This window comes from Pelodiscus sinensis, chromosome 23 (assembly GCF_049634645.1).
Source record: "Pelodiscus sinensis isolate JC-2024 chromosome 23, ASM4963464v1, whole genome shotgun sequence".
Taxonomy (NCBI): Eukaryota; Metazoa; Chordata; order Testudines; family Trionychidae; genus Pelodiscus; species Pelodiscus sinensis.
The window spans coordinates 23639187-23663513 of NC_134733.1; the positions used below are offsets into that span (position 1 = coordinate 23639187).

General features: G+C 50.4%; 1 protein-coding gene across 12 annotated transcripts in view; it reads left to right on the top strand.

Annotated features, from left to right (window-relative positions):
* Window positions 1–24327, top strand: part of KCNAB2 (potassium voltage-gated channel subfamily A regulatory beta subunit 2) — a 114482-nt gene that overhangs the window by 39544 nt on the left and 50611 nt on the right. For 7 of the 12 annotated variants that reach the window (XM_075906454.1, XM_075906457.1, XM_075906452.1 and 4 more), the window contains one exon: window positions 10433–10565. Coding sequence is in view for 6 of the 12 variants with exons in the window: in XM_075906464.1 (XP_075762579.1) it covers window positions 10489–10565 (77 nt within the window). In the remaining 6 variants the exon portion in view is untranslated. Of the gene's footprint in view, window positions 1–169; window positions 817–10432; window positions 10566–11234; window positions 11277–24327 lie in introns of those variants that run through there. The other 5 variants (XM_075906463.1, XM_075906458.1, XM_075906460.1 and 2 more) reach the window with 2 other exon arrangements.

The window sequence follows — 24327 nt, forward strand, 5'->3', positions numbered from 1 at the left end:
ACCGACCGCCAACCTGACATCGAGCCGTTGATCACTACCCGCTGGGCCCGGCCTTCTAGCCAGCTTTCTATCCATCTTACCGTCCATTTATCCAATCCACATTCCCTTAACTTGCTGGCAAGAATATTGTGGGAGACCGTATCAAAAGCCTTGCTAAAGTCAAGGTATATAAAGGTGATTGTCAAGCTGAGAAACCTGGGTTCCTGGCCCATTTTCGTGAGTTTCGGGGAATGAGACCATTCTGAAAGGGGTGATCCGGTCCAGGTTGTCATGATTGCTCAGCAGGGCCAGGGAGTGTCTCAGGCTGCCACTGGGCACTGCTCTTCCGTTTCTCTTGTCTTTTGTCAGCTTCCTGCAGCTCCTTTCCAGAGGCTGCGGCTCCCCCAGGTCTCACTGAGGAACAGCTGATTTGGAAAGTTCTTTCCACCAGCCCCTGGAGTGCGGCTGGGCCGAGCCCACCCCTGAGTCTGACCCAGTGGATGGGCTTGCTCGTGGGTTTTTGGAGTGTTAGGACTACAATACTCAGGGCCTCCCAGAGTGGCCAGCGGAAACCAGTGCTTGCCTCTTGGCACGGGCGGGAGGAGGAGTCGGACTGGCTCCGGGGTGCCTGCGGCACGAAGGCTGGTTGAGGTGGCGGTTGTGAAATTGTCAGAACAGAAGAAAGAAACGTCTGTTGCCTCTGTGCCGGGTGCAGGTTGCCCCGCGCGGCTGGTTTTCTGTGAAACTGCCCCGGACGATGGGACTGGCTGTCGCCCCCACTTGAGTCCCAGCCCTGTGCTGGGCAGGGCCGTCGTCCAGGATCCTGGATCATCCTAGGTAGGTTGGTTGCATGTGGCCTGGCAGCGTCTCCTCTGAGACTGTGCAGACGGCCCTTCTGGTGTGTGGCTCATGCGGATTCCAGTGCTCTCGTGGATCCGTGTCCGACTAACCGGCCTGTACGGGAGAGCCCCGCACGTGCCGCTTTCACTGCACTTCGAAGCGGGCCGGCTTGCCTTGAGAGGAGGTTTGGCTTTTCCTCCCACTCATCTGTAGCCTAGCTGCATATGGTTATTACTAAGGCGAGTTTCACAACGGCTGACGGAACTGAGTCACCGCGGTCCCGGCAATGTTTCAGGGAGAGCTAGGCGCTTCCGCTCCCGTCGGCTGTTTTGAAAGTCCCCGCCTTTGGGCTGACAGCAAACTGTCCTGCACCGGACCCCTCCCACCCGAAACATGCAACGGGTCTTTGAGCACTGTGCAAGCCGGTCCGTGGATTCCCATTTTGCTCACGAGTCAGAGGAGGGGAAAACAGGACAGAGGAGCCGTTTTCTCTTGGAAAGAAATGCAGCCCTGGACTGTCTGTAGGGCACCTGAGCTTTCGTGGGAGCTGGGAAAACGCTTGTGTTTTGCAGGGGCCGCTCGGTTCACGTGGCGGGGGGAAGGGCTTGTGAATTCCGAGGATTTGTAGCAAACTCGCGAACAGAGTTGGAGATTTGCAGAGCGTTAGCCTGGACAGGCCACATCCCTTTCCTAATACAGGCTGAGCCTCTCTGGGCCAGCACCCTCAGGGCCTGACCAGTGCTGAACCAGAGAATTTACCAGACCATGGGAGGTCAGTGTTGTCTAGCAGCATCACCAGCAAGGCCACTGCTCACTGGGCTCTGAGAAGACATTGAGGGGTAAATTAGAGCCAAATAACAGCCCAGAACACTGAGAGCCAGGACTGGGGGCAGTAAATAAACTTTATGGGAACGCGGGAATCTTGGCCACACCCCCGATGAGTGGACATCCAGCTAAATGCCAACATGCCGGACCAGAGAGTGCCGGACCAGAGAGTGCCGGACCAGAGAGGTCCAACCAGTGGTAACCAAAAGTCCTTGCTGCTCAGGGGTGGCTTAATGGTGCAAAGTGTCTCTCGAGGTCTCCTGTTTGCCTCGGTGCAAAGGGAGTTGCCGGGCTGTCTCTCCCGCAGCATGGATGGGTGTTTTTGGAGCCATACTTTGGTTCAATCTGCTGCTGCGTGAGGGGGGAGGGAAGGCGGAAGGAGGGCCCTGGGTTTGAATCACTTCCTTTGTTTTGTTTTTTTAATGAGCGAAGGCCGTATGGTTTTAGACCGCAGCTTTCCATGTGCTCTAGACACATGTCGAATAAAACACGTGCAACTTGCAACGTTAACTGGTTAAACCGGAGTCTAAGTTATCCCCTCAGCATCCGCATGGCCTGAGTCGGCTCATGCCGACCACTGCTTCTAGCGTGTCCTGGAGTCATGCCGTGGACGTCAAGTTCTGCTCCTCCTGTGTGCGTGCTAGGCCGCGTTTCATTTCGCCAGCCTCTTTGCCCCTTCCCGGCTTCCCCCCGGTGGGTGCAGCTCGACCGCAGCCTTTGTTCTGTCTCCTCCAGGTCCTGTGTGCAAATGCCGCAAGGTGTGGGGATGGGGAAACAGCCCCCCGCCCGTCTCCCATCCCTCCCTCTCTCCAGAGTGCCTGGCATCCTTAGACTCCACGGGCTCTCCAGCCTGCAGTCCCCATTAGACAGGGCCCGAGCTCTGGTTCTCCTTAAAGGGTGGAAGCCCCTCTACTTAGTGAAGCGGGTTCTTTTCCAGAAGGCTGGACTCCATGCTCTGAGCTCGGCATCCGCTTCTTAAGCAGCATGGCTGTTGGTTTCTGGGATGCTTTTTGCAGCTCGGACGGGCCTGTGATGCCTGCAGGGAGGGGAATCATTCCTGCAGGCTTAGTGTCCGTAGCAATCCCCCGTACACCTCAGCCCACCCTCGGAGATTTGCTCTCTCCATGTGTTCCTAGGCAACGGTTAATTTGGGTGAGCTGTGCGGTCGTGCCGGCTCCTGTTTCCCTGACTTGCTCCTGTTCTGAGCCCGGCAGCTTTGGTGCAGGGGCTGTAACGTGCACGGCGTTAATTTCGGCGTCACTAAGACGCCCGGCACTCTGGAGGGATTGGTTAGTCGACTGATGCAGTTGATTTCTATTGGGTAGCACCAGCTGCAGAGCAGCGGGAAGTGAGTTCAGCATTCCAGTCAGGTTGGAGGGGAGGGGGGGGGGGGTGTCTGGAATGCAGAGTTCCTGAAAAAAGCTAGAGAAGGAGTCTGGCTCCTTTCATCCTGGGTGTGGGATAAAACCGGCGAGTGGATTCCAGTGGAAAGGAATTTGGGGGAGGGGAGCGAAGGGACAACTTTAAAACTTTAAAAAAAGAACGTCTACAAAAGAGCAATGAATTTTGCTGTAATCCTGGCCAAGCTGGAGAAGAGACTTAACAGCAGATGGCACTGGCTGGAGACCGAATTAAAAGGTCACATGCCGTTCTTCCCCTCAACAAGTATTACGTGAAGCAGAATTGCTCCCCTCTGATGTGCCGTACAGGGGGCTCTGAAGCAAGCGAGATCAGGCAGGATCAACATACGAGCAAATTAGGTTTCCTTAGTGCACTTTATTACATTTTCTTTCCAGTGATTTGAAGGGCAGGTTGAAGGGCGGCTTATACGTGCTGGCTGCCCAGAACCAAAGCGAAGGTATTTGGTTCATGCCTGCTGCCCTGCAGCGCTGTCAGGTGTTTTGTCATTATGCATTTGGCTTCTTCTCCCCCTTTTCTACCCCTGTTGTGCTGATGCCTGGGCTGACTTGCCTGGCCGCAGGGACCCTCCATCTCCTTGCTTGGTCGTGTGGCTTCTCTCTATTAAAGGGCCGGGGAACCTTTTTGGGGTCGGGGGCTGCTGACCCAGAGAAAAATCAGTTGGCGCCGCCCACTGTTGAGAAGCAAAAAAAAAAAAACCCTCTCTGATGTGGCCCTGGCTAGGAAGGAGAAAGCCCCTCCCCACATTCCCCTCACGTATAGAGCCTAGGGGGCCCAGGCTAGTAGGTTTTGTGTGCTGCAGCCCCCGCACCTCGGGGAGGCAGATCCAGGCAAGCTGGGGGCTGCATCCAGCCCCTGGGTAGGGTTGCCAGGTGTCCGGTCTACCGGTATTTGCACGCTCTGTTGGGTAAACAAAATCAGAGAATACTGGACACGTGCGGGGCTGCGATCGCCGCTTATCCCGTGGGTTTGGTTTGGTTTTGTTTTGTTTTGCTCGACCAAAAAATACCGGGCGTCCGGTATTTTTTGGGAGACCATCTGGCAACCCTACTCCCGGCCCGTAGGTTCCCCACCTTGCTCTAGGTCTAGCGGTGGTTGCTGAGGCGTTGCTGGTCTCTTTGCATGGGGCGGAGGGTTTGTTCTGAGCTCCTTGGTTTCACTGGCTGGGAGCGGGAAGGAAGACGGATGTCTCCCTTTGCCCGTGTCTGGTTGGAGCTGCAGTCTCTTGTCCCTGAGATGCTCTTTCGTGCTGCCCTGCCTGTCCCACCTGAGCAGGGACAGGGATGGGGAGGGAGGAGGCCCCAGTGGATCAGGCAGGATCTCGTCTGATGTGTTGTGTTATCTGGCCAGCAAACCGTAGTTCGTGTTCAGTGACCTATTCCACCACGCGCTCCTGTGGGTAGAGGACGTGTTCTCCTCCTTGCTGGCAGCCCCCGGGGCACTTTTGCTAACTCTGCCTACCCTGGAGAGAGCCGTGAGGGAGCGAAGGGTTCCTTGCCGGAGCAATGGGCTGGAATCACGGAGCAGCAAGGCTGTACCTACCTACACACGTGCGCTCTTGCCACCATTGCACCGGTCTAGCTGCGTCGCATCGACTACGTCTAGACTGCACCTCTCTGTCGACAGAGGGATGCAAATCAAGCACGTCAAAAGTGCAAATGAAGCCTGGATTTAAATATCCCGTGCTTCATTTGCATAAACATGGCTGCCGCTTTTTTCAAAACGGAGCTTTTTCGAGAAAAACCAGCAGTCTAGATGCACATCTGTCGAAAAATAAACCCTTTTTCGAAAGATCCCTTATCCCTCATAAAATGAGGTTTACAGGATCTTTTGAAAAAGGGTTGTATCTTCGAAAAATCACATCTAGACTGCTGTTTTTTTAAAAAGCTCCATTTCGAAAAAAGTGGCAGCCATGTTTATGCTAATGAAGTGCAGGATATTTAAATCCAGGCTTCATTAGCAATTTTGATGTGCCTAATCTACATCTCTCTGTCGACAGAAAGGTGTAGTCTAGACACACCCGTAGTCATACCGACGTAGGGCTGTGGCGTAGACCTGCCCTCTGCCTGCTCGAGTTGTAGCCACAGGAAATCGGAGTTTGGAAAGACGCAGGCAAAAGGAACCAAATATCACGTTTTTCGACGACTCTGTCCCCGAAATCCTCCTGATGGAGACATCGGGGAGTGGGGAGGCACATGGGTAACGACACCTGGTAAAAAGGGTTAAATCTGCCTCTGGCCTGGCAGATTGACATCTTGGCCTCACGCCTTGTCTACACACACATTTGTCTCGGTGTAAATAAACTGTTTTATTTAAACTAGTGCAAACCCCTGGGGGGATCTCCAGATTCAGCGTGAGTGGCTTATTTTGGGTTTATCTTAAACTTCTTCCTAGTCAAGTGAAGGTCACTTAAACCAGTGATCTGTGTCCACGCAGCCTTTGGCACTGGTTTACTTAAACCAGCTTAAAATTGCATCTGCTGGTGGAAAGCATCACGTCCCTAGTTTGCATATTCCTGCGGATGCTTTTATAATCCCATTGGTAGAGCCTGCAAATTTGCAGCTATCCGCTTTGTATCCACCCGGATCCGCATCCACGGATGTCAGGGGAGAAATCCGCAGCTCATTTTTGCGGATACAAATTATCCACACAGGGCGCCACCCATATCTCCAGTCACACCAAGTCTGCAGGAAAATCTGAAGCATTTTCTCTTCCGTCTAGCATGGAAACCCAGGCACTCGCGCCTCTGCCTGGAAAAACATTTAATGTTTCAGGCGTCAAACTTCATAGACATTTATAAAGGGAACCTGCGCAAGAAGAAACCTCCAACGCAGGCCAGAGCTTGGCTAAATCCACCATCACGCCAGGCAGAACCTCAGTTGTCGGCTCTCTCTCACCTCCAGATGTGTGCAGGGGGGGAGCAAGAAGGGTACCCCTGGATCCCTCCATATTTGAAGTGGGAGAGGGAGAGGAATTTTTCAAAACACCAGCCTAACAGCTGCGGGAATGGCTGTTTCTCTTGCCTCTGCTGCCCTCTAGCACTCACCCTGTTTCAGTACCGCTCTCAAGCACCAAGATTACCAGCTCTCGCTATTTGGTAGGGACTTAAAAAACAAGGAATGGTCCTGCAGCACCTTAGAGACCAACAAAAATGTCAATGGGCTCATGAGCTTGCGTGGGCACAGCCCGCTGCTTCTGATGGATGGAACAAGGGGCCCGGGGTACAAATCAGTAGCAGAGAAAGAGGGAAGATGGGGAGGGAAAGAGAATGGGGAAAATCTTGTCAATTAGCCTCCGGTCGCACAGACACTAAAGAGAGGGCTGGGAGTGCCCCGTGCTTGGCTTTGGATGTCATTAGGGCAGTGACTGCAGCAGCCCATCCAGGTCATGTCTTTGTTCAAAGCTTGATTAAAGGTGTCCGATTTGCAAATGAAGGCGAGTTCCACAGCTGCTCTCTCCAGCGGGTTTTGAAATGGCTTTGCAATAGCACAGTCACTTTGCCTCCATTAGCGCCCGCCCGGCAAGTTATTTTGTCGGAGCTATTCTATGTGCCCCGCCTGTGTTCCCCTTCGTGGCCCTCCCCACCCTGTAACTAGGGATGTCAAAGCCCATTTAACGGAACCAGTTAAAGATATTGTTGAGCCGGTTAACCGATGAAAGGGACGGGTCAGAAGGGCAACTCCTGGACTGGAGCAGCCCCCCTCCCCCATCTCAGGCGGGGGCTACTTCAGCCCCCATGGTCAACCTTAACCGGAAAGTCTCACCCGTTAAGGATGAGGCTAACCCATTAAACATTCACATCCCTAGTCTTAACTTCCCCGTGTGACCTTTAGAGCTGCCCTCTTGTCACTTGTTCGTATTGTTGACTTCGGATGAGTTGCTTCTATGTTTGAGGGAGTCCGGCATGTGTTGATTTACTGACTTTGCACTGAGCTGCGGTACCGACCCCACACAAGGTCACCAGTCTGGTGTGCTTAACGGGGTAGGACTGTCTCCTACTAACGATGCACTCGAGGACTTGGCCTTTGGGTTGTACCCTTCTGCAGTTTGGTTGTTCATGGTCTTGACTCTTGTGTGGCATCCTGGCTGGTTCAAAAGCAGGGAAACGAGGCTGGTGTGTCAGACTCCAGCAGCGTAGCACCAACCATCTTTTGGAAGCGGGCTGTTAGTTTTCATCCACCGGTTGGCACTTGTCCTGATTGGTGGAGATGTGTGACGATGATGTCTGAGCTGGCCAATGGCTTGAAGTGTCGGCTCCAGGGTTGAGTGTCAGGCTGCGGAGGATGAGTAACTGCTTCCAAATGATCTGAGTTCTGAGCTCAGACTAGAGACTTCAAGAATCAACTGGTGCGTGGTACCAGGGCCGGCCCGAGGTATTCTGGCGCCTCGGGCACGGGTGCACGGCGCATGCATGGCCCGGCTACAGCTGCTGGCGCGCAGCCCGGGGCCCAGCTGTTGCTGCTGGCATGCGCGCCAGGCTGTGTGGGGCCCCGCGGCTGTGGGGGGAAGAGCGTTGCTGGCCGGCGCCGCGGGGATGCAGGCGGGCTGGCGCTGCGGGAGCTGGGTGCGCGGCGCCTGATGGCAGCTGTTAGGGACACCGTGCACCCCTTACAGCTGCCATCAGGCGCCCCCCTCGGTTGGCGGCCTGGGCTGCTGCCTGGCTTGCCCATGCCTCTGTCCGGCCCTGCATGGTACAGGAGGGAGGGAGACGTGCGAGTGTTGCTCACTTTCTGGGTCCTGTCCCGTTCTAGGTATATTTTTATACCGTGCTCTGAGCATGGGGCTCTGTCACACCCTTTGATTCGCCGCTGGGGCTCCTCCTGCTGGTCACTCTGGGAATTAGCTTCTGGGTGCTGAAGCGCCCCCTTTTGGCTGGTGTCTCCGCACTCTGGGGTCCTCCCCCTCTAGGAGCCCCCAGCCTCCTATGCCCTCCTTGCCTCCCTGACCCACGGCCAGTCGTCATCTAGTCCCTTAACTCGGGGCTCTCTGCCGTCTGAAATGGCCACTCAGCATTGACCAGGGGTGTGGACCTGCTGCCCCTGCCTGGCTGTCTCTCTGCAGCCCTAGCACCCTCAGGCCTTGCTCCAGGCCCTGCAGCCTGGGAGTTTGCCTGGCCAGAGCTCCCCAGCCCTGCTCTAAAACAGGAAACCGCCAGCTTCCCTGGCAGCCAGGTCCCTCCTGCTCCCCAGCCAGAGTGGCTGTGTCTAGACTGGCCAGTTTTTCCGGAAAATCAGCCGCTTTTCCGGAAAAACTTGCCAGCTGTCTACACTGGCCACTTGAATTTCTGCAAAAGCACTGACTTCCTACTGTAAGAAATCAGAGCTTTTTGCGGAAATACTGTGCTGCTCCCGTTCGGGCAAAAGTCCCTTTTGTGCAAAAGGGCCAGTGTAGACAGCTCAGATTTTTTTTCCGCAAAAAAGCCCCGATGGCGAAAATGGCGATTGGGACTTTTTTGCGCAAAAATGCGTCTAGATTGGCACAGACGCTTTTCCGCAAAAAGTGCTGTTCCGAAAATGCTTTTAATGGAAAACTTTTCCGTTAAAAGCATTTCTGGAAAATCATGTCAGTCTAGACACAGCCAGTGTGTCTGCCTGTGCCCCCTCCCAAAGCCCTTATTTATACTCCCCTCAGCTGGGCCCTAATTAGCCAGTAACTGCCTCGCTGTGGGACTTTGCTCTCAGCCCTCTCCCAGGGCTGGGTTTTACCCTTAAAGGGCCAGTGTGAGGCAGTTTGTGCTGTTTGCACAAATCCAGCTGTTATCTAGCGTCCCAAAGTGTGTGAGCAGCTAAAACACCTACATTTGGCTTGTTCCACAGCTGCATGTGGCTGAGTGGCAAAGGCACCAAGAGCAGCTGCTTCCCTTGGTCGCTGGGGTGGGATTAACTTGGGTGCATGTAATGGTCCACAGTCGTGCTAAAGATGGACGAAATGCGCATGGCGAGGGGCGTGTTTCAAACAAAGTGTCAGCTCCAGAATCAGTAACGCAATGTCTGGATGGATTTAGGCTGCCGTTGTTGAAAGCTGCCTAGAAGGATGCGTGCCTGCCTCCCCGACTTTCAGTGGGAGCTGGGCTGGAGAAGTTAAGCATCTTTTGCAAACCCTGGCATTACACGATACCTACAGCCCTATCCTTCCTGATCCGCATTCGTCTGTGGGCACTTGGACATTTACGTAGTTTGACCTTGAAGTGTCTAAAGCATCCGTGTTTGTACAAGGTTCCGCACATCTGGCCTGGTTCTGATAAACACCTGAGAACGGCCGTCCTGGGTCCGACCAAAGGTCCATCTAGCCCAGTGTGCTGTCTGCCAGCAGTGCCCCAGAGGGAGTGAACACAGACGGGAATCATTGCGTGATCCCTCCCCTGTCGCCCATTCCCAGGGTGGACCGTGAGCGTAGGCTGATTCGGCCGTCACCTAGGGCGCCGTCTTCAACGGGGCGCCCGGGACGCCCAGTTTTATACGCCACCGCCATTGATGGCCGTGCAGGCGGAGGCGCCAATCGCGTGTTCCGCCGGGGGTGCCGGCTGCCGGAGCCGCCTCGGGCCGCCTCTGCCCATTCCCAGTGGGGGACACCGTGAGAAGGGACTTTTCTGAGACCTGTCTGCACAAGGAAAACTACAAAACTTTTCCTCTGCGGCTGCTGTCTGTTCTCTCGACCAGTGCCAGCAACTGGGCAGGCCGAGTGTAGACATGGCCACAGCTGGTGCCGGCAGGCCGTCTAACCTTGCTCAGAACCAGCCGTTTCAGTCAGGCCTCCGCCACCAGATGTGCCTGTGGCCCTGTCTCAGAGAGGGTGGAGCAGAACGAGGAGGGGCTGGCAGATGGCTGGGGAGAGGGCGGGAAGGTTGTTGTCCGGAGAGAGAAGTACAGATGAGACTGATGAGTTGGGAGAGGAGACAAGCAAGAGCGGGTAAGATGGGGCTGCAGAACCAGAACTGCGGATACCCCACTAAGCCTTCCTAGTACTAGGAGAACCAGGGGACATTCGATGAAATCGAGCAGCAGAAAATGTACAGCCCATAAAAGGAAATCTTCCTCTTCACCAGCCACAACTAACCTCCGGATCTCACTCCACAGTACATCACTGACGTCTTTGCTCGGCAGCTTTCAGGGGAGGTTTGACGTGAACATGGATAAACGCGGCAGGATTTTTTAAATTGTGCAATTACGTGGAAAGTATGTAACCTCTCCTGGTGCAGGGCATAATCCCCACCCTCTGCTGAGTTGGGGGGTCAGGAACCGGTGTCCCCCACTGGGAGGCTATTGCTTAATTATCTTCCATTAGAGGAAACGCAAAAGTTCATGCGCTTTCAAAGTGCCATTTATTCTGCTGGTAACGTTTTATTCTGTGTGGTCTGTTTGTTTTTAAGAGGGTCAGAAAGAAAACGGAGCCTGAAAACGGAGCCTGAAAACGGAGTCTGGCTCGATGTATCCAGAATCTACCACGGACTCCCCTGCTAGACTTTCGCTAAGGCAGACTGGCTCTCCAGGGATGGTTTACAGGTGAGCTGTTCAGCCGAGTTTATTGCTTTTCTGACTACCCTCCGCACAGAAATTCTCCGTTACGGCGAGCACGTGTCTTGCAGTTCTTGAAAATTCTGGTAAACCAGTAGTGGTGACACTGAGGCAGCCACGGTATTATCACAAAATACATCACTGGATTGTTTTGAAGTTGCTTATTAAAAAGTCATTTTCCAGAACTGTGCAAACACTTGACAGCACTAACAAAATGTACGCTTCCCTCCGGGCTTTGGTGCCTGTTTGTTAAGGAACGAGTCGCTCTTTGATTTCTTTTAAAATAATCTATTGCATTTAAGGGTTTAAACGTAGGTTTTGTGTGTGTCATTTTTTTTTTAAATCCTGCATGACATTCTGTTGTGTCGGGTGAGCCGCAATCCACTTGCACAAAGCTTGAACCAATTTTGTGCCCAGAGTTCTCTCTTCCACTTGGTGGCATCATTGTCAAAGTTTCCCAGAGTCTTTTGGCTCGTCTCAGTGAAGAGAGACCGTGAAGACATTAAAAACGTTCCAGAGGAGCTGAACCGTGGCGGTTCGCTAGCGCGCCAAGCGCCTTACAAGATAAATTAAGGCTGAGCCTTCTGTGTCTGGCACCTGGCAGTTGTTAAAGTGACTTGTGGAATATTTCTTCTTTCTTTCCCTTGCTGTCGGAAGTGCTCGGTATGGGAGTCCCAAACGACAGCTCCAGTTCTACAGGTAACACTCCCTTTATTTTTAATAAAAATGCAAGTGAAAAGTAGCCCTGGGCATAATGATTGACACGCAGGGTCTGGAAGGTCTCAAGCTGTCCTGCACCCGCAGAGTGTTCTCTAGCATCAAACTCTGCAGGCGTTGGCTCGACAGGCTGAAGGAAATGGAGGAGCGGACCAGAGAGACATTGTCCTAGTTCTCATGCTTGTGCTGCACAAGTCTCGTTAGCTTTCGACTTGTGAACATTGATCTGTCCAGGGGTGAATGAGCTGAGCCAGCATTGAAATGATTGACGCGGCTGCAATTCATTTAATCAGAGGTAACGGGAGTGGGCGTGTGTGCAATTTGCATGGGATAATTTAGCCCGGCGTGAAGTGTTTTTGGGTGGCAGTGGGTTAGAAATCCGGGTAATTGCACGATTGGGAATGACAACGATAGGAAATTAAAACCCAAACCAAACCCAGGGCCGTCTAGTGCTGGGGTGGGCAAAAGCGCCTCCATGGGCTGGGGGGGAGGGGGAGAAGTGCACAAAGTTTCCTGTGCCCTGCCCACCCCCCCGCAAGGTGCGTGCGGTGCTTAGAAGCACCACGTGCTCCTGGCAAGGCAGAAGGAGACTTTGCACACTCCCCCGCCCCCAAGTCCTGATTGGCCTGGGGGCAGAAGTGGGCGTGCCCGAAGTCTCCTCCCACCGGCAGAGGCATGGGCGCCTTGGGGGGGGGCAAAGATTTCATGCACCCCCCCCCCCCCCGACCAATCGTGGTCTGTGGGTGGGAAAGCAGAGAAGTGACCTGGCCCCGCCCCTTCTGGTGCAGCCCGGTGTCACTTCAGACATTTTTGAAGTGGCCCCCGGTCAAAAATTATTGCCTCTCCCCCCCCCCCATCCCACCCCCGGTCTAGTGCGTCAGCCTGGTTACAATTCCGCCCCATCCCTGTCAAGAGGGCAGGGGAAGTGACCTCTTCACGTGGCCAGAGGCCAGCCCCGCCTCACAGTTAGGGGTTCGTGATTCTGGGTGCTTTCGTATTTGGGTGCCCAGTCTGAGGCCTCTTCATGGGGCCGATTGCCTGGTGCGGGAGCTCGGCTCTCACTTGGAAGGAGCTTGGTTTTCAGACTTACTGGTTGGATCTGTAGTAATGGGGTGGCCCCAACGGGGCATCGCTTGGTGTGCTCAGCCGGAGGCCACACACAGGGCTGCAAGTCTGTGGCATGTACTGAACTGGTCACTTCTCCGGCCTGGGGCGGGGGATGATGGAGGCCTGGGTGGAGCAGCTACAGAAGTGTGTGTTTCCTGTGGCCCTGGAATGGGGAGGTGCAGAAGGCGGCTTTGCAGCCAGCGTAATGGGACGCTCTCCGTTCGGGCTCCCCGCACTCATCTGCTGCGTGCGAGGGGGGCTGCGCGTTTGAAATCCGAAACAGGGATGTGTGTGGGGCTCGCCGTCGTCGGGCAGGACCCCAGAGCGTGGTGGTGTTGATGCTGCTGTCGCCAGACTCGCCCACAACCCATGCGCATCTCTCAGGCTGCGCTGCTGGGTAGCTGTGAGCTTCGGACGGCAAACCCCAGACCTATTTGCTTTTCCCCAGAGTCCCACCGGGCTGGTGTCCAGGCCCTGTTAATCTGGGTATGTGCATTAAGAGAAACCCCATTACCTTGCATACAAGATGAAATAATTTTTCTTCATCCTTTTACTGTCTAAAATCAAAGGCACCACTTTCCCCCTAGAAACGCTGTGTTAATGGAGTGCTAGAAAGCATTTGACCATTGATGGAGGCTGAAGGTACTGATGCAATAATACAGCAAATTGCTGAACCAATTTCAGTGCCGGATACCAGCGTGGGCGCTAAGGAAGGACGAGGCTGCTCTTTAGCCCTCTAGTCCAAATCTGCCCAGTTCTTTGTTAATTGATAACGGACGTTCTCAGTTGATACATGCATAAAGCCACACGCATGAACCCGAACATGTGTTGAAACAGAAGCGGGATGGAGCATGCGAGGGGGTAAGGCAAGATTATAAAAGAGGGGGAAAAGTTTTAATCCACCAGGTGACGTAATAGTTGTCACGATGTTTCTGTGTTTGGACTAACACGGTCATAACGTTTTATCCTCATGCATGCCTGTATATGCGGTAGCAGTCCCTCCGCTAGGCTGATTGTACAAGAATATGCAAAGCAATGATTAAATAGATCATCAAAGCAAAACCGTTAATCGTTAATGTTGCACAAATAATGCAGATGAATTCGTATTGCCTTAAGCCATCAACAGATGGTTTATGGAAATCTGGGGCAATCTAGGCATGGAAGAAATCTAAGGAACAATTCAGATGAGTTGTTTGGCACAGGGTCCGTATTCGTAACAGCCACTTACAAGTAACGCTGACAGGAGAGGGTGGGTTAAAAAGCTAAGACCACACACACGCTTTTCTCCTTAACAGGAGCTCGTGGACTTGCACTTCCTTTGCTTGACATGTGCTCCCTTTGGGTGTGAATCTGCAGGGCTGATTTGAAAGGGTGATTTACCTTAAATGTCAGGGGCCAGGGAGGAGCAAGATCAGCTCCATTGCCCCCTGACCCTGCCAATGCTTGCTAGCCTGGTCAGGTATAAGAGCAGTCCCCTAAGATCAGCGGCAGCGTTCCCTGTAAGCTGAGCTCTTTTGTGGCCAAATGAGAGATGCAAATGCCGCCCAGCTGATGAGCAGAGCGCCCACAGCTGGGTTTTTTGTTTCTACGGGTGGTGCACATCCTCACATGCCTCGGTGCACATAACAAAATTTATTCTGTACATGGAAGAAAAAGATTAGAGCGAACGTTGATCAGCGGGTCTGTTCCTGGGCTTGGAGCTGCCTTTGGCGGCTTTGTTTTACTGTTTAGCAGTGACCCGGTACCTGAACGTACCATAAAGTACGGCAATGCTTAAACACTCCAAGCAGGAAATGGAAAAGTCACAAACACTTTTTGGTACCTTGGTAGAAATCTGTTCTTCTCACTTTCCCATGGCTTCTAAGCACTGGGCAGAGTTGGGCCAGGTGGAGTTCCCTTTGGCAGCATAACAGAACGCGTCACAGGCCTGATTGGTGGCCCAGTTTAAGTCCCTTTGTGCCACTCCAGCAGTCCCAAAAGGCTGGAGAGCGCACTGGCCCTGGCAGAATCGTTGGGTGGCACAGCCTGGCTTAGACCGCCCTGTGCCATGCCACCACAGCCACGGGGCAGCAACTTCAGTGGGGGCGGTGGCATCCTCTGCCAATCTGCGGCTACTTTCCTGGCTGCTTGGGGATGACTCGCAGGTGGGAGTGGCTCACTCTGACTTTGACCCTGTGGCTGGCCAGGCCCCAGGGTCAAAATAGTGATGCTGCCCCCTCAGTCCCTATCCCCTCGCACTGGGCTGGGCACAATTTCGTTCAACTTCAGTACTGGGCCCCCTAAGTGCCGCATTGCCACCTGACTGCTGAGTGGCTAAAAGGTGACCCTAAGCGACAGTAGGGATGTTAAGTATCGGTTAATTGAATAGTCGATTAACCTCAAGAATTCTTATCAGTTAGTCGACTATTCTATAGTCCCCGAAGGCGGGGCCAGCAGCCTGTGCACCCCAGGCCCACTCCCGAGGAGCCCCTGCCACTCCGCACTACTGCCCCCATATCCCAGGCATCAGCGCGGGGTGCCAGGCGGGAGGTGGTCTGTGAGGGGAGCCAGTTTAAAAACCAGCTCCCCTTGCGGACCAGCTGCCTGCCACCCCACACTGCTGCCTCTGACACAGAGGCAGCAGCACGGGGTGGCAGCAGCCCCTAACTGGGGTGGGGGCTGAGCTGCCGGAACAGAGCCGGGCTGCCTGCCTGCCTGGCTGCTGATACACTGTAAGTGCAGAGCTGCAGTGGGGGTAGGTCCTGGACCCAGCATGAACGACGACTGATCCAGGCTGCTGGCCAGCCTGCTAAAAAATGTGTTGATGAGGGTGGGGAGGAGCTGGTGGGGGGGGGGGGGGAAATGCATGTAGTCTATAGCATTAATCTACAAGCTTTTGCTTATTGGTTAATTGACTACACTATCCCATCCCTAAGCGAGGGATTTGGGTTTGATTTCCCCACCAGGGAAGGTCCTTTCTTGGATTGAGAACTGGTTAAAAGACAGGAAACAAAGGGTAGGAATAAATGGTAAATGTTCAGATTGGAGAGGGGTAACTAGTGGTGTCCCCCAAGGGTCAGTCCTGGGACCAATCCTTTTCAACTTATTCATAGATGATCTGGAGAAAGGGGTGAGCAGTGAGGTGGTAAAGTTTGCAGATGATACCAAACTGTTTAGGAAAGTCAAGACAGAAGCAGACTGTGAGGGACTCCAAGAAGATCTCACCAAACTGAGTGATTGGGCAACAAAATGGCAAATGAAATGTAATGTGGATAAGTGTAAAGTAATGCACATCGGGAAAAATAACCCCAACTATACGTACAGTATGATGGGGGCTAATTTGGCTACGACAAATCAGGAAAGAGATCTTGGAATTATCGTGGACAGTTCTCTGAAAACTTCCACACAGAGTGCAGCGGCGGTCAAAAAGGCAAATAGGATGCTAGGAATTATTAGGAAAGGGATAGAAAATAAGACCCAGAATATCTTACTGCCCCTGTATAAAACTATGGTACGCCCACATCTTGAATACTGTGTACAGATGTGGTCTCCTCACCTCCAAAAAGATGTTTTGGCCTTGGAAAGGGTTCAGAAAAGGGCAACTAAAATGATTAGGGGTTTGGAACGGGTCCCATATGAGGAGAGGTTAAAGCAACTGGGACTTTTCAGTTTAGAAAAGAGGAGACTGAGGGGGGATAGGATAGAGGTCTATAAAATCATGAGTGGTGTGGAGAGGGCCGATAAAGAAAAGTTATTTATTAGTTCCCATAATAGAAGAACTAGAGGACACCAAATGAAATTAAAGAGAAGCAGGTTTAAAACTAATAAAAGAAAGTTCTTCTTCACACAGCGTGTAGTCAACCTGTGGAACTCCTTGCCAGAGGAGGCTGTGAAGGCTAGGACTATAATAGAGTTTAAAGAGAAGCTGGATAAATTCATGGAGGTTAGGTCCATAAAAGGCTATTAGCCAGGGGATAAAATGGTGTCCTTGGCCTCAGTTTGTCAGAGGCTGGAGGGGGATGGCAGGAGACAAATCGCTTGATCATTGTCTTTGGTCCACCCTCTCTGGGGCACCTGGTGCTGGCCACTGTGGGCAGACAGGATACTGGGCTAGATGGACCTTTGGTCTGACCCAATACGGCCGTTCTTATGTTCTTATGTTATATTCTTATGTTCACCCCCTTAATCTTTGTCCTCATTTCACTGTTCAGCTTCCACAGCCAAAGGTATTCCCCTCCCCTGTGAAAGTGACAGTGCAGACGCCTCCCCTGCATGGCTCATGACGGCTCTGCATTTGCAATTCTACCGCCCGGTTAAACCATGTTGGAATTCTGAAGTTAGCGGAAAGGTGACACTGCCCTGTGCAGAACTGAGTCTCCCGTCCAGTCTCTCTCTGTTCTAGTAATCTCTGGGGACTACTAATCTAGCGAGTCTCTGGAGGTAGAATTTAGTCATTTTTTGGTTTACCTCTCAACAGTCTTGTTCTTTCTTCTGTAAGAAGAGTGGGTTTTGTGTTTTGTTTTTTCTTTTACTGGGATGTGATTAAATGTGACTCATACATTTGGCTGTGGTTTTTCAGGCAAACTCACAGCTGGGCTTAGACCAAGTATGGAAAACTTTTGCCGATTAAGAGAACTTTTCTGGACACTCTGGGTACGTTTACACTTGCCCCCTAGTTTGAACTAGGAGGGGCAAATGAAGGTGACCGAAGTTGCTAATGAAGCGCAGGATTTAAATATCCCGTGCTTGATTAGCATAGTCACGGCCGGTCGCCATTTTGGAAATTGACTAGCCCGATTTAACTTGCCGTGTATAGACGCAGTACTCCGAGAAAAACCCTTTAACTCGAATTAACTGGTACTCCTCATTGCAGCCCCATAACCATTGTATGAGGAGTACCAGTTAATTCGAGTTAAGGGTTTTTTCTTGGAGTACCGCATCTATACACGGCAAGTTAAATCGGGCTAGTCAATTTCCAAAATGGCGACTGGCTGCGACTATGCTAATCAAGCACGGGATATTTAAATCCTGAGCTTCATTAGCAACTTTGGTCGCCTTCGTTTTCCTCCCTAGTTCAAACTAGGGGGCAAGTGTAGACGTACCGTCTGAGAATATTAAAGGATTGTAATGAAAGTCTCCATGGAATCTTTGCTTTTGCTAATTGTGCTGATATTGATCTCTGTATAATGTAACTGTTAGTATGTGTTTTCCAACCTCTTAGTGGAGACAAGTTTGACTTTGAACTAGTCTGGAGTAGTTTACAACAGAGTGCCAACCTCAGGGCAGACCCCCACGCTAGTGGTGTAGTCTAGAATGAGACCTCACCATCCCCACACCAAATCGGAACTCCTGAAGCACAGGTGGACCTCCTGATAAATGGTCACTTACACCAGAATTCACCAGAGATTCAGGCTGCTCCCAGTCCCAGGAGATCAGTCACTTACCCCGGCCAGTTTGTACCTGAGCTCTCACATCAAAGACAATGCCTTGTGAGAAGCCAAGCAGCAAAGAGATCCAGTTTCTCCTGGTCGGTCATTTTTATTCCCCTCCGCACCCTCCGCCGAGCCCAGTATCCAGGCTGATGGGGTGAGTTCATGTACAGTATCTCCTTCCCGGGCAGAGTTAGCCATCCAGTCAACAGACTCTGTCTTTTGATGGCGTCGTAAACCTCTGTAAATTGTGTAGCATGCCAAACAGGAAAAGAAGCATTGATTAAGGTAGAGTGCTCCTCCAGTACACGAGCTGTGTTGCCCACACCCAGCATAGTGTTATGCCTGGGACTGCAGAGATTATAAATGAGATCAATACACGTAGCGTCCTGCCGCATTTCATCAAGTCAAAGCCTATTTCTATCAACTTACCACTTGGTGCCCGTTTGGATCGTGCTCATGCACAGATAAGCAAGACTGGTTTCCAGCTATGTGAGCCGTGAGTCCCGGGCCCTTGGCTTGTGAGTTGCCTTGGTTTGATACCAGTGAAACTCCACTGACAAGCCTTATTCCAGCATGACAGGAAGCTGCATTTCCTTAGTTTGGTTATAGCGGGTTCTATAGCGCTTATCCCTGCAACGCCTCCTCGTCATAACGATGCCTTAGTAGAGCTGGAACCTGTCATGGGGGGTGCCTGGCCACAGCCTCTGACAAGTATCTGCTTTAGAAAAAAGTAAACGATGCCAGTATTCATAAAGCAACTGCACATCCACAGGCTTTTAGAGAGGGAGAAGGCCATGAATAATTTAGCTTCTCTTTGCTAAGAGGAAAATACCCTAATAGAACTAATGGAGCTCCTGCTAAAAACTTGACTCTGGAGTGACTTGTCTTATTCACCAATTGCTTTTGACATTTAGGTTCGACACTCCCATGATGGAAAAAACACCCAGCGGTACTTTCTTTTATAGCCATCTCAGGAAACCTAAATAAGCTAGAACTTTTTCTTTTAATGAGCAGGATTCCAAGAACCCGGGTGAGTTCGTGTTTTTCCTGAAGCGATCGGAACAGAAGGACCGAGTTCTCTTGGTATCTGAAACATAGTTCTATCTGTGATTTCTGAACGTAGGAAGTAGTCTAGGAAATAATTTTCAGGATTTTATTTTTGTTTTTGTTTTGTTTTAAAGCAAGCTGCCTGCTCTGTTGGTGGAAGCCAGGAACTCCTTTTAGTTCAGTTGTTTTCTGTCTATAGGTAAATAAGACATAAATCTTTTACAAGAGAAATAGATGCCAAAGCTACTGTGTGTCAGGTTGAAACTAGTCCTTTTGGAAGCTGGCTGTTTGTACCTTGTAACTGGTGATGCTGGCTCTTAAATGTTAGGATTTTTTTCCATTTTCAGTGATGTTCAACTAGATTTTAGCATCTCTTTGGAGATGGAAGTACTTTTGAAATATTCTCCGTTCAGCTGTACAAGTCAATTCAGTGTTTGTGTGGTTTTATATTTTAGAGAAGGCAGTTCAGTTACCTGCAAACTGTTGACTCAAGCAAGTTCTTTGCTTATATTTTAAAGAATAAAACTGTGAAGACTAGAAGCCAGCTACAGATTTGCTTACTTTAGACCATTGCTTTCTCAAGATAGCCTCCTCTTCTTCCGCCTTTCAATTGCGATGCTTTTTGGAACTTTATGTTTTTTAATTGCTGTACATGTTCTGGAAAATGCAATTATTTTTTGTCTGGAATGTTAACATTTTGTGTTTTTATTTTTTGTGATGCTTAAAAACAGACTGCAAATTTGAGATAATTCAACGGTCTCTTGTGCATGGTTATATTTTTTTGCTTAGACTTTTGCAAGTTTTTTAAATTGAGACTTTGTTCTTCTTGTCCATATTATATTAAATATTTCCATATCAATGACTAGAGCCATGTATTCATGATTAAAATGGCTTTACTCGGCTTTTGACACTTTTGGTTAACATTGCTTAGCTGAAAGTGTAAAAACAAAAGTCATATTCAAGATGTGCATTTGTTCAGCTTAACGCTACGCTCCTCAACCTGAGTCACGTCCATCTCCCTTTGATTTCAGTCTGTCCGATGACTTCTAATTGCAGCTGGTAGGACCCTACAAAACCAATGTGTGCTAATGTAGGTTTGCCTCCAATTTTTGTTTAGTCATCAATCGGCAAATAGTACAAGAGGTGTGAGAGCTGCCTGCACGTAAGGTATAGCGTGCTCCTTTCTTGTCACCATTCTAAACTTTAGTTCTGGCACCTACAAAGCGTTCTGACTAGTTTGACTTCTAGCAAAAGAGTTATTGACTGAAAATAGAATGTCGAAGTTCTCAAAGAGGGGCCAAACAACTGAACAAGGGCACCTTTTTGCCTGTTTCAAGCTACTGGCGTTTGTCAAGATAAAAACTTGTCCACCCTTTGTTGATATTCAGCTTTGTTTGTGGTTTAACTCTGTTAGTCTTTCATTCTTTGTCCATGGAGGAAATGGGCTTGAAAAAGAGCATATTAATTCTAGAGGCAGCAAAAAATGATCAGGGTTTTGAGACCTTTGTCTTTTGTTGTAGGTTAGTAGCATGTCAATCCAAAGAATTCTTGTGCAGCTAGCTACACGCGCATATATGCTAGTGAGTTTACTAATTTCTGCTTTTACTCTTTAAATACAGTCCTTCCTTTTTCATGTAGTCCACCCCAAAGGTGAAATTCTCATTCATTGGATCAGGCCCTTACATACCAAAATCGGTAGGACTCCTGAAGCGCTACAGTGAAGCAGGAAACAGAATAATCCTCCTACCTAAAGTGAAAGAAGAGTGGAAAACGTGGCCATCAAATGCTGAAGCTCCTAACCACAGTTGCCGTATGAGACACGAGTGTTGCAGATGTCCAGAGCACTGCAAAATATAGTCAGAAAAAGTGGTCTGGCTTGGCAAGAGGCTGAAGTACTTTTTTCCATTTCTAATTTCAGTGATTTTTATGAAGCTCTTGCTTCCTTCTGCACAGTGTGTCCCGCTATTAACTCTTCCAGTCATTGTGTGAAAGGGTGGGTTTTGATCACTACATTACATTTTTTAACAAGGATTTTAACAAGATTTCTTGAACTAATTTTATTGCAGGAATTCTTGGGTTTTTCCACATCCACTTCTTGCGCGCTAATGGTTATTGATTCTTTTGAGGTTGCATTTTGTTGGAAAAGAGATGCATCTTCTGTGCTCTTTGAGACGAAATACCGCCAAGTCCAGCTTGCGTCTGACACTTATGGGTTTTGTCTCAGAGCAAGCAATTATAAAAGGCAGTCAGCGTTACCATCCTCACGGCTTGTGTTTTGCTGAGAAACTGAGACTGACGCTATATCAATGCATCTAATAATGGACATCCGTGGTGTTGACGTGTTGATGCTGCCTTAACCCAACTAGTTTGTTCACTAGAGGAATTGTTGATGCTTCTACCACTGTTCCTGCTCCCCATCTATCACCTCTTTGGAGACGAGCACAGTGAGATTTCGGAACGTGTTATCCTAGCTGTGTACTCTCTAGTTCAAACCACAGACTCTGAGTTTGCACAAGATTGAGAAGAGGGAGAGCAGACCTGAAACAGACTCAGAGTTTCTCCCAATACCTTCAGTGCCGAATTCTGGAGCTGTTCATTGGGACCTCTGCACCCAAAATAATAACTTGATCCAGGTTCCGATCACCTCATTTTTCATTCCTAAAAACAGCGAGAAGCTGTATTTGATCCTACCTGGATGAAAACTGGAAAGGCCCTGAAAGCAGCTTGCGTCCGTGTCGGTGTGCAGTTGCAATTAGCCATTACCCTGTGTGCTGGGCTTCCAAACGTGTCTACACCACTCCGCTTCCTTGGGTAAGAGATGAATCCTAGAATCCCAGGGCTGGAGGAGACCTCAGGAGGCACTGAGTCCAACCCCCTGCCCAAAGCAGGACCAACCCAACTCAATCATCCCAGCCAGGGCTTTGTCAAGCCGGGACTTAAACACCTCTAGGGATGGAGATTCCACCCCCTCCTTACGTGACCCACCCCAGTGCCTCACCGCCCTCTTAGGGAAATGGTTTTTCCTAATCTCCAACCTAGACCTCCCCCACTGCAACTTGAGCCCATTGCTCCTTGTTCTGTCATCTCCCACCACTGAGAACAGCCTCTCTCCAGCCTCTTTGGAACCCCCCTATAGGGAGTTGCAGGCTGCTATCAAATCCCCCGTCACTCTTCTGCAGATTAAATAAGCCCAAATCCCTCAACCTCCCCTTGTAGGTCATGTGCTCCAGTCCCCTAAGCATTGTTGTGAATGCACCATACTGTCCAGTGCACTGTGACCCACAAATACTAGGGCCAACGTTTTGAAAGGGGGAGCTTACTTAGGATCTAAAGACATGGTTGGATTTCCCGTAGCACTGGCACATTGGCTTCAACGGGCGCTGCAGGCTCCCAGCTTCTCTGACAAGCAGGGTCCTTTACGTGCCTGCTTAGGGCCACAGAGCTTAACTATAGGTACCTGAAACACCATATACTTCGAGGGTTTCAAAAAGGCCTGGGGAAATAGCATAAGCTCTCCCTGTCTGCTGCCTAAGAGCTCCCTGCATGCTGCTGTGGCAGCGGGGTTTGGGTGCTGTCGCTCACAGAGCCTCGCTGTACTACACCGTCAGCAGGTTCTTTTCAGCAGCCTGCATCGGATGGAAATCCGATGACATGATGCTGTGCCGTGTCTGCTATTGCAGATAAAAGTATTGGCTCAGTGCATGGATTGCAGCAGTCTGCTGCATAGATATTGCATCTGCCTCTGAAGAGCTGGCTGCTGCAAGGGGTGGGTATGCAACCAGCTGTCACTCAGGGGCTCTCTTGGAGCACGGCTCTAATTGAGAGAGGGTTTGGTGAGTGGGACTTTTATGCACAAATGAGATTGCTGACTTGTTTAGCACGGCAGACCTGCATTTTGGTCTAACTGACACCGGATGAGGATCTGGCTTTCTGTCTGCCTGCTCCACTCATGGAATTCTGATTGACACCAAATTAAACTTTGGCTTTTACGTTGTTCACTCAAATCCGTGCAATGCACAAAGAACTTTCTTTCAGTGGCATTTTCTCTGGAGCATGTATTTAACCCGATATTGAGTGGCAAACCACGCAAGCAACTAAAAAACCCAGGATCAGTGATATCAGAGGCCTCTAGGAATCTAAAGAACCACAAACAGCCAGGTTTTGATCTCCAAACTGGCACAATTTCTTGACACAGGGAGCACGTTGTTGTTTGATACATTTCCAGACTGCCTGCCAGAATATATTGGAATAACTTTTTATAATGTGGATGTTACTGTCCTGCAACCAGAAAAGAGACATGCAGTATGAAAATATCTGTAACCTCAATCTGACAGGTGCCATGGGACCACTCCCTGTTTATGAATCTGACGAGTCTGTCCCGCAAGAGTTTTGTGAAAGTGACACAGTACCGATTCTTAGCATACGCCGAAGTTTGAGCAGCTGAAGAAATCACATTTGTTTTTGGTTTTTTGCTGAGAGAAATGAATGTAACGCTCTACGAGATGCTTAGCTGTGCCATTACAAAGTGATGTTGGGGTGGCTTTTCTGAGAGATTTTGCAAATAATGGCCAGCATGTATTCTGTAGGCATCAAAGTAGAAATCCTAAATCTTCATTTTTAACCAGGAGACATCTTAGGTGATCACAATGCATGATATCTTTGATTGCAGGTCTTTTTTGGCTTCAAATGCAACATGTTAGTTTGTCATTGCATTCACTGTGGCTGTGTCTACACTGGGCCACTTATTCCGGAAAATCAGCCGCTTTTCCAGAATAAGCTGCGAGCTGTCTACACTGGCCCTTGAATTTCCGGAAAAGCGGGTCGTGCACTAGGGGAGCAATTCATCCCGTTCTTCTTTTTAGAAACATCCCGGTGGTTGCATAGACACTCTCTTCCCCAACATTTGGAAATGCCGCTTTGTCGCTGTTCCAAATCCACTGGAATGAGAGTTTCCTCAGAAGGCATCACCTCCGAACACACCTAAATTAATGCTTCGTCTACGTTCAGCAGCGTATTATTGTACCACCAAAAGCAGATTCAAACCTTGCCCTTGGCAAGCCCACCTCGCTCTGCTTTATTCCCTGCTGCATTCTCCGCGCAGCTTGGGTTTTATGTGGAAACCTTTTGTTTTGCTTAATTCACTGATTTGGCTGTTTTAAAAGTAGTTCAGGCTTCTTTTTGACTTGCTGGCGACTTCAGTTTGCTTGGGCGTGTGAACTAGGTCTCTGAGGGCTCCCTTCCCAGCAGTCGGGCTCTGCTGGCCGGAGAAGAGGCCAGCGAGTGTGAGAGCCTAGGCGCCATTGCGCTAGTGCGGCTGACATGTCTGAGCTGGAGAGGAGGAGGTTTGGTTTTGTGAGTTTGTGCTCTACAGGGTCCGTCGTGGCTAGCTGATCGAGGGGAAGGAGCGATACCTCCTCCCCTGCCTCCAGTAGGGCACAGAGCATGTCCGTAGGCTGAGTTAAGCGTTT